The sequence below is a fragment of the Castor canadensis genome, chromosome 4 (assembly GCF_047511655.1).
Source record: "Castor canadensis chromosome 4, mCasCan1.hap1v2, whole genome shotgun sequence".
Taxonomy (NCBI): domain Eukaryota; kingdom Metazoa; phylum Chordata; class Mammalia; order Rodentia; family Castoridae; genus Castor; species Castor canadensis.
This window is the reverse complement of record NC_133389.1, coordinates 113,155,164-113,172,421: the sequence shown is the minus strand read 5'-3', so window position 1 is coordinate 113,172,421 and position 17,258 is coordinate 113,155,164. Positions and strand designations below refer to the sequence as shown.

General features: G+C 35.6%; 1 protein-coding gene and 1 non-coding gene across 16 annotated transcripts in view; both read right to left on the bottom strand.

Annotated features, from left to right (window-relative positions):
• Pkp4 (plakophilin 4) overlaps positions 1–17,258 on the bottom strand; it is a 243,636-nt gene that overhangs the window by 104,469 nt on the left and 121,909 nt on the right. For all 15 annotated transcript variants that reach the window (XM_074070844.1, XM_074070856.1, XM_020164449.2 and 12 more), the window contains one exon: positions 2,143–2,255. In XM_074070844.1, coding sequence (XP_073926945.1) covers positions 2,143–2,255 — 113 coding nt within the window. The remainder of the gene's footprint in view (positions 1–2,142; positions 2,256–17,258) is intronic.
• Positions 51–156, bottom strand: LOC141422814 (U6 spliceosomal RNA). The gene has a single exon (XR_012447537.1). It is a non-coding gene; the product is annotated as a U6 spliceosomal RNA (small nuclear RNA).

The window sequence follows — 17,258 nt, the reverse complement described above, 5'->3', positions numbered from 1 at the left end:
CTGTTTTTTGCCTATTGATTGCCACTCATTATTCGCTTTTTTTTTTTTTTTAAAATATGGAGTGCTTCAAGAGTTTGCGTGTCATCCTCGAGCAGGGGCCTGCTAATCTTTTCTGTACCGTTCCAATTTCAGTATATGTGCTGCTGAAGCAAGCACTTCACTTGTTTTTTTTTACGGTAACTATTTTAATGTAATTTTTAAAATAAAATCAGACCTGATACAAAAGTGCTAAACCAAGCACAATGCCGAACTCCTACCTATCCTCTTTCCTGCATCTTTTCTCATTTTTGTGGTACACTCAGGTGCTGTAATGTCTCACCTAGGTTTCTAAGTGCTTCTGAAGGTATTTTCATGTGTAGAATTTTTCAAATGGTTTCTGTGAGAGGACATACACTAGAAAGTCCTATGCTGTCATCTTGCTGATGTCACTCACTATTGAGGGTTTTTGATTTGTGTTTTATAATATCTGATTGTGGTGTCAGCTTCTCAGATGACAATTCCTGAACAATGTGGAAAGTTATAACTGGGCTCCAAACCCATACACAGTATGAGCTTGGGCTTTACCAAAGATGTGTCTGTTTGAAGGGCATACTTAATGCATTGCTTTGAAGTTCAAATGTACCAACTTGAACACACCCAAGACCTCATTCCTTGGTCCCTGCATGGGCATTAAGCCCAACTCTAGTGCTCATCTTGGGGTGTTATAACTGTCTCCAGATTTCCAGCAATAGCAGCACAAAACTTCTTTCTGTGGCCTTCAGCTGCTTTCTTATTTTTAGTACCTGGGAATTGTCTTTCTTTTTACCATTCTCTCTAGGTATTGGCATTTATTATTGCTATAGCAAATATTTGCAGAAGTTTAGCAGGATGAGTTCTATGCTTATTTGGTTAACTATAATGCCAGAATAAGGAGTTCTACCAAAGTCTTAAAATGTTGAATTAATCTTCCCATTAATATAAATTAAATTCTTCTATACTTTTGGTCCATAAAATTTTGGAAATATATACTATATGGTTGAGTGTGTGAATTTCCCACATTGGTGCTAAAGCTACAGAAAACTTTAAAAAGAATATTGAATAGAATTAAAGTTAAATTTTATTCTAATAATTTCACTTCCTTGATAAATTATTTCACTGGGTAGAATTAGAAATTTACAATTTATGATTTTATGTTGTGCTTATAATTTTTATTAGTATAAAAAACCTACCTGGATATTTGAAAAAATCCTATTGAAGATGAAAAATTGATGTGAATGCAACTTAAAAGTCTAATGTTTAAAATCAAAGCCACCAATCAGCAAAAAAGAAAAAAAAGTAATTAAAGACAGCATTCTATTCAGCAAAAGGAATTGTTTTCAATGAGTGAAGAGACTAAGAAACAGTACAATCAATTATGTGCTTAGAAATAACCAAGACAGGGCATTGTGGGTATACCTAAATGTAAACAAACCAAGCCAAAAATGTACAAGTATTTTATTGTAGAATTTCTAGGAATATGTAATTACTAAGAAAAAAATTTACAGATAAGGTAATCAGTGACTTAACCATTTAAAGTATGGTAGAATTTTATGTAATAATGATCTTTTTAAATAGCATAGAAGGCCGTTTAACTGAAAAATGACAATCATGATTAAATGCACTTTTCAATTACATACTTATTTTGTGGTTACTATGTTTAATTTCTTTAAATTATTTCACATAATAATCAGTTTAACAGAGTTCTAGAAAATCAAAGTAAATTAAAGACAGCTTAAACCTTATCATTTAGAAATATTTAATTTTTAAAAATCCATACCATATTTTCAAATCACCAATCAACTAGCTTTCCCAAATGGCTAGCAACTGACTGTGAAACATCCATCAACTGTACCTACATAAAGGAAATCAAATTCTGAAGATAGCATAGCTTCTTTTGCCACAGAAGCTTACCAATGCTGTATAAAACATTTCAAGCGCAGGACTGATGACAATCAATATTGTAAGAGGCTTTACAAAATTAAGATAAATGGACATTTTTGGTATTAAATTCAGGAAGGCAAGTTAAATAGGGACAGCACTAACAGAATAATTTCCTACATCGAGAACAACTTAATAAGAAGTGTTACTTGAGGATGTATAAAGATAGAGCCATTGGCCCTGTACCTGGTGCTGGCGATGCTTGGTGATTCTGCTCCAAGCCTACATCTTTCTAGCTGACTGGCAACAATCTGCCTTTCCACCTCCAGTTCTCGGGTGAGGCGCTGAAACTGAAGCTCCTGTGATTCAAGGAAATAAAAGGTATATAAGGTAAAAAAGTTTGCTGCTCAGGAAGATATATGAATTAATGTATGTCACAGGAAACACAGGAACATACCCATAACAAAAAGCTATAGTGTGACTTTGTGAAATTAAAGTCTGAATGATACAAATAAGCTGCTGATTTCTGCTCTTTTAAAGACCCTAGAATATCAGCTTTTGTTTGGAATTGGAGACATGTAGATCTTTATTCTCCCCTTGTGTTTTTAGTTCTACTCACAGTCTTTTAAGCAGTATTTCTGCCACAGTGCCATATTAAATTTAAGGTTTGCAGAGACCTTACTTGAGGGGTTTACAACAGAGGCACACAAAAATCAATATAAGCCCTTCTTCCTTGATGACTAATTTTTATATCCCTCACACTGTATTGCATGTCAGAACAGCATTGACAAAACAAACAAACAAACAAACAAAAAAGCCAATAAATCTCCATGACAGAAATACTTAATTATGTCTCATACAAAGCTGCTTAAGGAACAAAAATCATTCCAACATCCAAGAAAAAGTCTTGCTAAATTTAGCTATAACATAACCAACAAAATTTTGCTGTGTTCACAAATGCATTCACTTGCCACTGTGTGAAGGGAGAGATCAAAAAAGTTGAAAAAAAATGAGCAGTAACATGAAATTTAAAATTGTACTAAGAAGCTGGAAATATGTCTAAAGAAATTATTCTTCAATCTATGCTGCATCATGAAAGAAAACAAGTTCTATTATAAGATAAAATGTTTTTCAGCCAAGATGCCCCACCACTGACGAATGGATTAAGAAAATGTGGTATCTATACACAATGGAATTTTATGCAGCCATGAAGAAGAACGAAATGTTATCATTCGCTGGTAAATGGATGGAATTGGAGAACATCATTCTGAGTGAGGTTAGCCTGGCTCAAAAAACCAAAAATCGTATGTTCTCCCTCATATGTGGACATTAGATCAAGGGCAAACACAACAAGGGGATTGGACTATGAGCACATGATAAAAGCGAGAGCACACAAGGGAGGGGTGAGGATAGGTAAGACACCTAAAAAACTAGCTAGCATTTGTTGCCCTTAATGCAGAGAAACTAAAGCAGATACCTTAAAGCAACTGAGGCCAATAGGAAAAGGGGACCAGGTACTAGAGAAAAGGTTAGACCAAAAAGAATTAACCTAGAAAGTAACACCCACGCACAGGAAATCAATGTGAGTCAATGCCCTGTATAGCTATCTTTATCTCAACCAGCAAAACCCCTTGTTCCTTCCTATTATTGCTTATACTCTCTCTACAACAAAATTAGAGATAAGGGCAAAACAGTTTCTGCTGGGTATTGAGGGGGGGAGCGGGAGGGGGTGGAGTGGGTGGTAAGGGAGGGGGTGTGGGCAGGGGGGAGAAATAAACCAAGCCTTGTAAGCACATATGAATAATAAAAGAAAAATGAAAAAAAAAAAAAGAAAAAGAAAATAAGATAAAATGTTTTTAAACTTCATTCTTTTATTGTTAAGTTGATGGGATTTTAATAAACAGAAATCATACCATGCTATAAAACATGATAAAGATCAAATCAAGTGTATTCTGTAGGCTTTAAGCCAGAAATAACATTTCCAAGAATACCTCAAGATCCTCTGTACCATATTATCTCTTTTCATGTCTATCCAACACAAATGCCAAAATGGAAATAATTTGACAAAAGACTCCTTATTCAAAATAGTAGGCATAGGAACACTAAGCCTAGAAACTAATCAGAAATAAAACTACCTAAAATATCATTTATGACTAAAGGTAAATAGGTCATAAAATTTAAATTAAGAAGTACATTAGCTCCCTCTAGTATTAGGCATATGTGCAATTATTTAGTAGCATTAGCTCTGCATATGTTTAGAGTAAGTTTTACGAAATAGTCCCTGGATCCCTTATTGCTTTCTGATGTTGAGAATACTGGGCAGGCCTTATATAAGTAAGAGGTGGCTCAATAATGCTGTGCAATACAATTGTAACAGGTAAGCAGGAGACTGTCTGCCACTGCCACCAATTCCTAGGCCCTGGCTTTTATTAAATGTTCAGCAACAAAAGACCAGATAGACACAAATTACACCATATTCAGTCCCAGGCTAAGACAGTCTCATAAAATAATATCATGTTTATCTTACACTATTTATTCATTCTGAAATGACATTCTATTTTTTAACAGAATTCTATTTTTCATTTATTTTACTTAATTGTTTATTATGTACATCTTTTCTCAGAGGACTGGTTGCTTGTATCAAGTTGGGCCAGGGAAGAAATACTTATGAATCCCCAAATATTCTCCATTACCTCTGTATTCTGCTTTCAACAGTTAATGCCAACTGAGGGCTGGAGTGCTTCCCTCATTTTGAGAGAGCCAAAAGCTACCATACAGGGCAGGATTGAAGTATGTTTCAAAAACACAGCAAAAGAATTCCATTTGTAGAAAGAAATTCCATCATAGTGGATTTTTAAAATCATGTTTGTGGCTGCTATATAACTCCTGAAACCTTTCAAGGAAATGGTTGGGAAAATTCCTGCTTGAAGGCAGTGGTGGAACAGTTTCCCATAATCTGTTCCCTCAGAAGCAGATACAAGTGACTTTGGCCTTATCTAGAAGATGTGCTCAAGCCAGACTGTGACTTAAATCTGGAGACTTTGGCTACATAAAGTAAGAAACTCTTTTTTTCTCTCCTTCTGCTTTTCTTCTGTACTTCCTATATTAAGTCTCAAGGTCAAGTTCCCAACAAAGAAATTACCTCCAAGCAAAGTGCTTGACTATGCATGGTGGCACTATCCGTAAGTAGTTTCTTTATCTGACTAACTTTGTGGCATAGGTTTAGATAGTCCCTGGACGCTTGATCTCAAGCTCTTTCTCCAGTCCTTGTGGAAATTCACTAATAACCACTAATGAAACTTCCTTTCAGCTTAATTAGCCATATCAGTCTCTGTTTCTTGTAACTAGGAACCTTGATTGAAACAACTGTAGAAACCATTTGCAGCTGAGTTACTAGGAAAGTCTGAGTTGCTGGGAAAACCTATGTATGCATCTAAAAGTTGGGTAATTCCTTTAACATTCTTATTAACTGAGTAAAGTCCTGATTATATCCCTACTGATCACAGAGCCTATAAATTTGCACGTCATTGAATACTTTTATCAAAGTCATTCTACCTATGTGTGTCCACACTTCTCACAAGCAAGGAGTGCCAAAAGCAGAATATTAGGAAGCTATAAAGCATGGGATTGGTATATGTTACATAATACCTGTAAATATTAACAAGTAACATATGTATGCTTTGTTGTAAGATGACGAATATTACCCCATATGAAATAGAAGTTGAACACCCATATGTGATTGGCACCTAGATGGATAAGTAGATATAAATATTTGACAACTCTGTCTCTACTGGCTTCTTAGACTGACTGATGAGGAAGACAGCATTACACATTGACATAAAAACTTATCTAATGACTCCTAAAATAACACTCTTTAAGATGTTTCACAGAGATATAATCTACAAATTTAAACTTTTTACATTTTATCTTCTAAACATAGACTGTGGAGGCTGATCCTTAAACCAGTCTCCTTTATAGGGGGATCTTATGTTTGTTCTCTTTTAAAAAGAAAAAAGGAAAGTAATGTTAAAAGTGCTTGCCAGTGATTTAGGATATGACAATTTCCTCATAATTTGGCAAGCTAATCCAACAACTTATAAAGAGCGTCAAGACTACTTAAGCTCTAAAACCAGAATCTGTTCACATGTGCTACAAAGCTCTTTACATTTACCTCAACTCTCAGGTAAATATATTGATATTCTTTGAGTGAGTCAAGAGAATAGATGAAAATTAAACTTCCCCTTCATGATGGTAGACATTGCTGCACTGCCCAAAGGAAGGCCAAGGTAGAACTTGTGGGCCCGGCTACCAGCATGGGTGCCTTAGTTACAAAGAACCTCCTTTTCTATGGGTGCACCCTTCTGGCCAGGATGCATACAGCTGCTGATTCAGGTGGAAAAAGAAAGACAATACTGAAGCTTGTTCATACAGTTCCCTGTATGTTTGGCTATGGCTTTGCCAGTCTGATAGTATTTGATAATCTTCTCTATCTATTTCTGCTTTTTCTTCTGCTGTCCTTCACAGGGTTCAACCATGACAAATATTCTACATACAAAACTTTATGTTAATGAGAACTCAACCTGAGACAGTCTTCTGTTTTGGTTTCATTTTATATAATGATATAATTCTCTCCCATTCTCAATTACTAAATATTGTGAGATACTTTAAGTGCACAGAAAAAGTATAGATAATAAAACAATGAATTTCTGTACAACTGAAAAATAAATCAGCTATAAGAAATGTTGTTATCCCACCTTGGCTTCAGATTTATTGAGAAATAAAATATTACAAATTTATTTTAAAACACAATGTACTCCCTTGGTTTCTTTCTTCTCAATCCCATTTCCTTTTCTTCTTCCTTTTCCCAAAAAATCATTTACCTGAGTTTGGTGTTTATTATTCTCATGAATAGTTTATATAACTGCTACTACCTATGTACAGATCCACAAATGATACAAAGTATTGCTTTGTACGTCCATACAACTTATGTAATGTTATTCTGCTCAGTTTTATGCAGCTTGCTTTTACTGCAATAAGATTTTGAGATTTATCAATATCAATATGTAGATCTAGTTCATATATTTTCACTACTTAGTAGTACTCCATTTTCGACTACTCTATGATGAATTTATGTTCTCATCATGATGAACCCTCAGGTTGTTTCTACTTGCTTATGCAATTATAAGCATTTTGCAAAATAAACCTTATATAAGTCATCTTGTGCCCTTCTCGCAGAATTCTGCAGAGAAAAGAGGTAGAAATGAAATTTCTGGGTTCAAAGGTAGACATATCTTCAGTTTTGCTTGATTATGGTTGTTAGATTACTTTTTGAAGTAGATATACCAATTTATAATCCAGGTGGCAGTGCAGTAGGGTTCTAATTTTTCCATTCTCACTCTCATTGACATATATTTGCATTTTGGGGTTTAAATCCCTATCTCTTTTTTTTTTGTAGTCTGCCTTGCTTACGTTTTATCTGTATTTCCCTGATAATCAATATCTTCTCCTAGATTGGCAACTTAGATTTTTTTATTCTCATAGATATCAAACTCTCAAGTGCCCTGTGGAAGTCTAATTCTTCATCCATTACTCAGAACATTCTCAACCTTTGGATATGAAGAATGCTCTAAGCTTTAATTGGAATTAGTTCTTTCCTAAAAATACTGCTTTCTCTATAATTCTCTCTGGTGCAGACCAAGCACTCCTTCACACTGAAGTGTCTGGAAGAAGGAAGGTGGTATTCTGCTTACTCACTATCTCTACTTATTAGCATAAAGTTGTTTATAATATTCTTCATTGTCAGCATATGTTACATAATTGTCCTCAATGTCTAAGGCTGGTCTCTCCATGCCCTCCTGCCTCCTCTAGTATATTGCTTCTTTTTTGGAATTGTCAGTATTTCTTCCTAACACTCAAATTGTTCTCAACTTAAAAACACTTTCCTGATCTTATAGTTCCTCAACCTGCTTCCTTCTCTTTGATCTCTTTCAATGAATACTTTGTTTTAAATTGATTCCTTTTAAAGATATAGTGTCATTCCAGGCACTGTTATTATTGAAATTCAGGTAGCTAAGAGAGTTTATATTTTTCTAATACAAACTAAAACATATATTTTCTTAATATAAATTGAAACATGCAATAATTTCTTAAAAATGTTCATCTATGTGCCAAAAGTCAATTCATATTAGCAATACATATAAAACACATTGGGAATTAATGCACCATCCCATGCCTATAAATCTCGGCTGGTTATATTGAAAGATGAAAACTGACATAGTCAGTATGTAATAGAATCAGTGGTTAAGGAAATATTGTTATTTGAACCATTGTTAATTTAAAATTTCCTAATAATAATAATTTAGTTTTCTGCCTTAGTATGCTGAGAGTTCGACAGAGGTAAATAAAACGTTAGATTTTTAAGATTCAGTGGCAGGATCTGTCCTATTGCCATAACATATTATAACATTTACCCCGTTTCTTCACACTGAAAATATGAGTAAATTATGGTCATAATCCTATCTTTGAGTGTATTTAACCAGATATAGGGAACTATTTTAAAATGAGATGGTTTGGTGTAACATGTGGAAGACCCTCATGTATACACATGTGTGCTACTAAGAAACTCTCAACAACATCCTAAATACCATTCTCTAATAATCTAAGCTGGCACTACTGCCACATTAGCCATTTTTACAAGCCCTTGGACTTCCCAGTCTTAAGATGAAACGTCTTAACCATTGTCACAATTTACTCAAATAAACAGCACGTGTAGTCTCTTCTAAAGGAAAGTAAAAATCAAAAAGACTTGAAAAACTAACATTGCCTTTCTCAATGTGAAAACAGCAGTGTCCCAGAGGATGACAATGTTAATGGATATTCCCCAAGGGCTCTGGATCAAGTAGGCTTAGGAAATGCTGTTCAGAAGATTCCTTATCTTGGAGATTCAGCTACTAGTAGGAAACCAGCGTGCTTGTGTTCAACCCAGCACTTGTCTGATTTATTGAAACTAAACACACTTTTATTTTATTTTTATTATTCATATGCGTATACAATGCTTGGGTCATTTCTCCCCCTTGCCCCCACCCCCTCCCTTACCACCTACTCCACCCCCTTCCTCTCCCCCCTACCCCCTCCATACCTGGCAGAAACTATTTTGCCCTTTTCTCTAATTTTGTTGAAGAGAGAGTATAAGCAATAATAGGAAGGAACAAGGGTTTTTGCCAGTTGAGATAAGGATAGCTACACAGGGAGTTGACTTACATTGATTTCCTGTGCATATGCTACACACACTTTTATAAAGAGCAACTATTATCATCTCAAGAAACTACATTGCCTTAAGAATACAACTTAGACAATATTGAATGCTAAAGCTCATTTGTTGTATTTAGGAATGGCTGAATAAAGGGATACATGCTGCATTAGACATTAAAATAGTTTTTACAAATTGGAAATTTTAAAATCAAAATTTTAAGGATTTTTGCTCAGACTGAGTATTTGTAAAAAGCTAACTATTGTATGGAAACTGCTGGTGCTGTACCACCTAAAGACACCAGGGATGCAGTTATGATACCTTTGCTAGATCAGTTGCCCTGTGCTATGACTATTGCTTTTCTCATATGGATCTTAAAATAAAAGAAAAATGTAACAAAAAACCTGCCAATCTAATTTATTATAATAGCAAATATTCTAATAGAAGATGAACAATATTAAGATCTTTACTGTTTTATACCACTATTAACCTACAAAGGAATATACCAGGTTCTAGCTAACACACTATCTTCAGTTTTAATGAAGCAGAAAAAAATAGAAATAATAAATGTCTACATTTATATTCTAAAGCTTAGGCTCTTATCTATAACAAAGCTCCTTTGTTAGGAAATGAAAATAAAGGGAAATTTGGGTTTATATTAAAACATGCAAGGAAAGGCTTTGCATAAAGTCATGTGCAGCCCAGAAGCTTTAGGTAACAGGTAAAGGCCCAAGCTTTCCTATTGCAACACACATGGCTTCCCAAAAGGTTGTCTACTTAACACAAATTCACTGTGTGACTTGCCACTGTCTCTTTAGTCTCTCACTTGGCAATCTCTGCCCATCATATTGGCCCATGCACATGATGGAGCAATGTCTAAGTTGACAATTCTAATGGAGTTTTCAATGGTCTGCTAAGTAGCTCTATCTGAATGATGGATGAAGTACTGGCCTCCACTAGGCCACAGCTCTCTACTTCCTGTGTTTTCTATTTCTCCACTGTGATAGTTCTTAAAGTGTGGTCCTCGTACCACAGCATTAGCACCACCTAGCTACTTCTTAGATTCAGAAGGGATGCAGAACAGCAACCTGTGCTTCAACAGACCCTCAATAAGTTTCTCATGCATGCACAAGTTTGGGTGTACTGTCCTTATGGAACCACCATCCTTTCATTCAGTCTCTTAAACACTAAATAGTTTCCCAAATTCTGCCACTCCACCTCTCTAAGAGTGGCTGAATCCATTGCTTTCCTGGCCCTTCCTCTGGTCACTACCCTCGTGCAGGCTCATATTAAGTTTAGGCTTTGTCATGATCCATCACTAAGTCTTCTCCCCACCATGGTGGGGAGAGGCTGTGTCTCCATCTTTTGCATTTCTTTCAGATATATCTGCTGAAGTTTAATACTACTCACCAGTAATCTCTATCCTTTCCTGAAGTTATCTGAAGGTATGTATACCTTTAATTGCTTTACATGTATTCCTTTTTAATGCAACATACTCAGCCCACAAGGTGGTCAGAGTTATCCTCATTTCATTGAGAAGGGACTTGCTGACCATCATTTCAAACTCAGATTTGAAAACACCCCTGTCTGACTCTTAACTCCATGGTGCCAATCACTATGCCCTATGGCTTCCCCCATACCCTACAGCACAACTTACAAAAAGCCACCTGAGCCTTTTTATTTATTTATTTATTTACTTTATTCATATGTGCATACAATGTTTGGGTCATTTCTCAAGACCTTCCACATAGTCTGGCTCTCAAATATGTTGTGGTGTTTTTGTCTCGTCACTCCTCTTCACACACATATAAGGAGCTATTTGTGATTTCCTATACGTTCTGCCCAAGGTTTGCCTCATTTATCCATCCACGTAAAACATCACCCTACTGTGAAAACCTACAGTGTTTTATTCACCCCTTAAGTACAGTACTCTGCCATGGCAATTGCTCAACTTCTAAGCTGAATTCCTGAGTGGAATCTATATTCACCTCAGGCTCCCTCCTGCTCCCTGCAAAAGCAAAGACAATAAAAACCATCCCAATTCAGTCAGTGACTTTTATACCCTACTCTATTTAGTATGCTGTAATTTAATTGCAAAGATTTTGAAATTTAACTGACTTTGAAGTATTCTTGTGCTAAAGCACACATAATATATTATGAATGATCTTTAGGAAGTCCTTAAAGGATTTCAAATGTAAGAGTAATAATTTCCTTAAAATACAGGTAAGCACAATTTTAAACAATCTACGTAGAAAAGAGTGTTCTACTTTTACTTAAAGTCACAGAGAGAGCTAGAGGCAGAGCTGGGGCTAGAGGCTGCATTTCCCAACATTATTTTGACTGTTCTTTTAACAAATTAGCCTGACCAGGAATTTCACATTATTCATGGTGTCATGGGCAAATATGATTTTTATTTTATTTTATTTTATTTTTATTATTCATATGTGCATACAAGGCTTGGGTCATTTCTCCCCCCTGCCCCCACCCCCTCCGCCCCCTCCCTCTCCCCCCTACCCTCTCAATACCCAGCAGAAACTATTTTGCCCTTAGCAAATAAGATTTTTAAAAGTCAATCATGTATGCATAATTTCAGTGGCATTTTGCTTATTCCTCTCTATTCTTCTCCCTGTCTAATTCTCTGATCTTTTAGGCATCATGATTTGTTCATTAGAACATCAGGAGTTTCCTCATCTTGGCACGACAATTTTGAAAACCTGTCTAATATCCTATTAATATTTTCAATTGTTGAATTAGCAATGTGGTTTTTCATTTTTATTTACTTTGCTTCCTCAGGTTAGAATTAACTCAGGTAGACATTAACTTATTACTACATTGGTTTATTTTGGTAGTATATATGTGCTGTGTGTGTGTGCTATATAAAAATGAGTGTATGTCTATCAATATAAATATAAATAATTCTAGCTAAATCTTCTACTAGTTGAGGCTTTCCTAAGTTACATTTAAAATCCTTGTATTCGGGAAAGTTGTCAATTAAGTATTAATGAAAAGTGACACAATAAGGAAAATAAATACCTGCAGCGAGTGTCAGTTGTAGCTTCAATGACAACTATTGCCATCATTTTCCAACAAGCCAGTTATTTGGTAGAATTAATGACAAAACACATTCAGGTGGATGTTTGCTTATGACTATATTAAGTTTCTTTAAAATGGAATGCCTTGTATAGCTGATTAGCTATTACTTTAAATCTCATTGAGAAATTATGACAAAGAGTCAAGACAATATTAACAATTTATCTGGTTCTGCGTACATACATATCTTGAAATTATGAAGACCAGTGCTGCATGTCACCTAATGGTAGATGCTTATTTGGAAGTTAATTGACTGCACAGTACATGGTAATAATACACATAAATCATTACTTGAAGTGGAAAACTAAGAATAAATTACCAATCTTCCATCTCCTCTATGTAGACTAGTTACTGTATACACAGCAGAAAACATAGAATGATAAGAGAAACAAGGCCAAACTTAATCTTTCTTTTTTCAGTATATCTAATAAATAGCACAGGCAAGTAGAAGGATATTTTAAAAAAAAGATTAAGTTTCCTTAGTAACTTAATGAGATATAATAGGAAAGAAAACAAAAACCATCTAGTTCAGGTAGATGTTTGCTTGTGACTATATTAGGTTACTTTCATAATTGTTTTTTTTTTTTTTTTTGCTCTGCAGGTATTTTATGGGTAGCCTGTTTATATATATGTATGTGGGGAGGAAATCAGAATTAGAATGTGCATTTATTAGTTATGTCCTTGCCAATTAAATGGCTCCTTAACAAGGCTTGTTAGCTGGCTCAAGTGATAGAAGAAGTGATTTTTTTGTCTTCTTAACCTTTAAATTTTTTATTTTATAAATATAGTTTCATAAGCATCATTGTTCAATTTCAACTTCCAGAAATCCTGGGCTTATTGAGAAATAAGATTAAGGAAGATCAATGTACAGTGGATAACAATAACTCATATTTAACCCACAAGGATCATTAAAGTCACAGAAGGTAGAGTTCAAGCTCAGTGAATCTGCACCCAGAATAATGCCCTTTTCAGCCTTTGGGTCCACAGTGCTCTACTTGGTATTTCCATATTTGATGCTCCTGTTTTCCTTTGACTCTTCTAATTCTCAAATTTGACTCGAATTTAATCTTTTGTCACTCTTATTGTATACCTGTATATTCCCTTTAACCTAAAAAAGCAGATTAAGTTAGGGTTCAAGGCATACTCAGTGGCCAAGTGTGCACTTAGCATGTCTCATGCCCTGAGTTCAATCCTCAGCACGCTTTCCTCCAAAATGAATAAATAAATGAGTAAGTCGACAAGTAGTGCTTCTTAATTTGTGTTAAGTCTATAAGGCTCTTGGAAGGAAATAAAAAAAAAGTAAAAAGTTCTTAGGAAAAATGTGCCAGATTTGACTATATGCTATTTTAATTTTTCAGACTAACTTACTTGTCTGACTCTTTAAATTATCAAATTGAGATTTTTTTTCCTCTTTTTAGAGTACATGCTTACTTATGAAGAAATCCATTTTCTTATGATTTATTATCAAAGGTCTCCCTTTCTTTTCTTCTTGAATCCTAACACTAATAATAATACTACTGAGTGCCACTGAACAAATGCTAACTGTGGATCAAACACTCTACATGTAATCCTGCTCTAATCCTTAAAAAGCACAAGCCAGTTCTGAGTTGATGAAATCTAGGCTGGGCAAGACAAAATAAATGACATGCTCAAGGTCACACAATTAGGAAGAGAAAAGCTGGGACTGGAAATATGAATTCTTGCTCATTACATTACAGAAAGTTAAAAAATTAAGGTTGCTTCATTTTCTGTATTAGACTATTCCTTCAAAACCTTCTTCCCAAATCAAATAAAGTCCTAGAACTTAGTTAAGATGTAAAAAGCCAAATTCAGGTATACATGATAACTTACTGTGATTAAGGTGGAATTATTTTTAACGGGAAAGGAAATGCTAGTTCATTTAGAGAAAACAAAGCAAATTTATTGCCTTGAAACCCACACATACATTTGTGCAAGAAGATATATATATATATATATGTATTATACATATATTTACACACATATATACATTACACACACACACACACACACACACACACGATCGAGGAGAATACTTTTATAACCTTGGGCTGATAAGAGACCATCTTAAAATAGGAAACCAAAACTCTGAAAATCAGGGAAAAGATAGGCGTGTTTAAACAACATAAAAATAAAACTTTGGATTCAGAATAAAGGTGGGGTAGGCTTATGTAGTGTGTGGGAGGCTCTGGTTGCCATGTGTCCAGCACTGCAAAGAAAAAATTCAAGAGAGAGAGGGGAGGGCGGAAAGGAAGAGGAGAGGGGAGGGGAGCAGAGAAGACAGGGGGACTGTGAGACCTTAAACCTTCAGCACAAAAACCTCACAGAGAAAGTTGGTGCCCCAGCAACAAAGGTGCCCAGTGGGCAATCTGCTGAGGAGAGCTGCAGGGACTTGGTGAGCAGAAATGAAGCCACAAACAGCTGTGGCCCAGAACAAAAGCCCTCTCTGCAGCCACAGGGAACTTCCCTGGAGGGTGTGTGTCTGACCACTGTCAGTGAGACCCCCACTTGGGCTCACATGACCACCAGTGGAAGACTTGTGAGGAATAGGTACCCAAAAGGAAAACTTCACTGTGACTCAGCAGCAGCACACACAGGTCAAAGGAAATGGGTCACAGATTGGCAGCACTACCATCAGGGAGCTGAACTTCCAACCCCACCAGAGGCTAGACAACATCTGGACAATACCACAAAGATTCATCTTTGCTCCAGTGGAAAACCAAACATACTGGGAAAGGAGCAGTAAGTACTGCTACAAGCATTACTGTAACTTCAAGGCTGCAGTTCAGTAATTGAGACAGCTTTAGTAGCTAAGCCTTCTTTCCTATGTGAGACAGGGATAGAATTCAACACCTTGAGAATAAGAAGCTGAAGGGATTGATAATGAGTGACTACTTCCTCCCCACCTTGAGACAAGAAAACATACCAGAGCTCAACCACTGCCAAGTCCTGCACACCATGGGGCAAAAGGGACTGGAACCCCAAACCAAAACCAAACCCAAATGTGTAAATCTCAATGCAGAAACATGAAAAAGCAAGGCAATAACAGCTCCCCCTTCAAAAGCCAAGTCCACCAATAAAGATCTAAACAACAGTGAAAAGAAGGAAATATCAAATACTTAATTCCAAAAAATAGAAAAAATGATTAATGAGCTCAAATAAGAGACACTAAAGCTAGTTAGTGTCTGATCTCAATAAGGATATGAATAAACTAAATCCCCTGTTCAAAGGGAATTCAAACAGATGAATGAAATTAAGAAGACGATGCAGGATATAAAAGAGGAACTCAATAAAGATACAGAAATCCTGGAAAAGAATCAATCTGACATAAACAGCTCAATATCCCAAACAAAAATCTAAATTGAGAGCTTGGTTAACAGAGTGAAAATAAGAAGGAACAGAAGACAAAGTAGAGAAATTAGATCAAGCAGTCTTTTACTGTCCTTTTGACAGGAAAAAATCCTAAGAAAACATGAATGGAACATGCAAGACATCTGGGACACTATGAAAAGACCAATCCTACAAATCATGGATACAGAAGAATGAGAAGAGATACAAACTAAAGTTGTACATAACCTATTCAACAAAATGTAACAGCTGAAAACTTCCCCAACCTGGAGAAAGAGAACATCCAGCTACAGGAGGCTTACAAAACACCAAACCATCAGGACCAAAAAAGAAACCCCCCAGACATATCATAATGAAAAAACTCAACATACAGAACAAAGAACGAATACCGAAAGCTGAAAAAGAGAAAAGACAAGTCACATATAAAGACAAACCCATAGGAATATCAGCAGATTTCTCAACATAAACTCCATGTACAAGAAGGTCATGGAAAGACATATTTCAGGCCCTGAAAGAAAACAACTGTCAACCCAGACTAGTTTATCTCCTTCCTAATTGAAGAAGAAATTAAAACCTTTCACAACAAGAAAAGGTTGTGAATTCACGACTGCCAAGGCAGCACGACAGAAAATACTTAAAGGACGCTTACACACAGAAGAAGAAACTACAGTGAGACAGGAAGATGCAATAAAGAATAAACCCTTCTGACCCAACAAACTAGTAAACAAGGACTAGGTAAAAGTAATCAACAGGGGAATAAAAATGACTAATCTCAATACTAACACCGAATGTAAATGGCCTCAATGCCTTAATCAAAAACATGAAATAGCAAACTGGGTTAAAAAAGAAGACCTGACCATATGTTATTTACAAGAGACTCATCTCACTGAAAAAAATAAACACTGGTTTAGAGTCAAAGGGTGGAAAAAGGTTTAGCAAGCAAATGAACCCCATAAACAGGCAGGAGTAGCTATATTCAAATCTAACAAAGTAGACTTCAGACTAAAATTAGAAGAAACAATGAAGATCACTTCATATTAATTAAAGGAGCAATTCATCAAGAGGAAATAACAACTCTTAAATATATGCACCAAACACAGGGATACCCAACTACATTAAAAAAACACTAGTGGATCTAAGAGTACAGATAGACCCTAACACAGTTAACAGTGGGAGACCCACTGGCATCAATAGGAAGGTCATTTAGGCAAAAGAGCAACAAAGGAACTACTGCATAGATTAGACCAAAAGGACATAATAGACATCTACAGAGTATTTCACCAATAACCATGCAATACATATTCTATTCTGCAGCTCATGGAACTTTCTACAAAATAGATAATATTTTAGGACACAAAGCAAGTCTCAACAAATTTAAGAAAATTGAAATAACCCTCTGTATCATATCAGATCACAGTGGAATAAAACTAGACCTCAGCAACAAAAGAAATACAGAAAATATTCAAATACATGGAGACTGAAAAATACACTGTCTAATGTCTGTTGAGACCAAAGAAATAAGGGAAGAAATAAAAAGTTCCTAGAATCTAATGAAAATGAAAACACAACCTACCAGAATCTGTGGGACACAGCAACGGTCGTGCAAAGGGAAAAGTTACAGATGAAAGTGCCTACATTAAAAACAAACAAACAAACA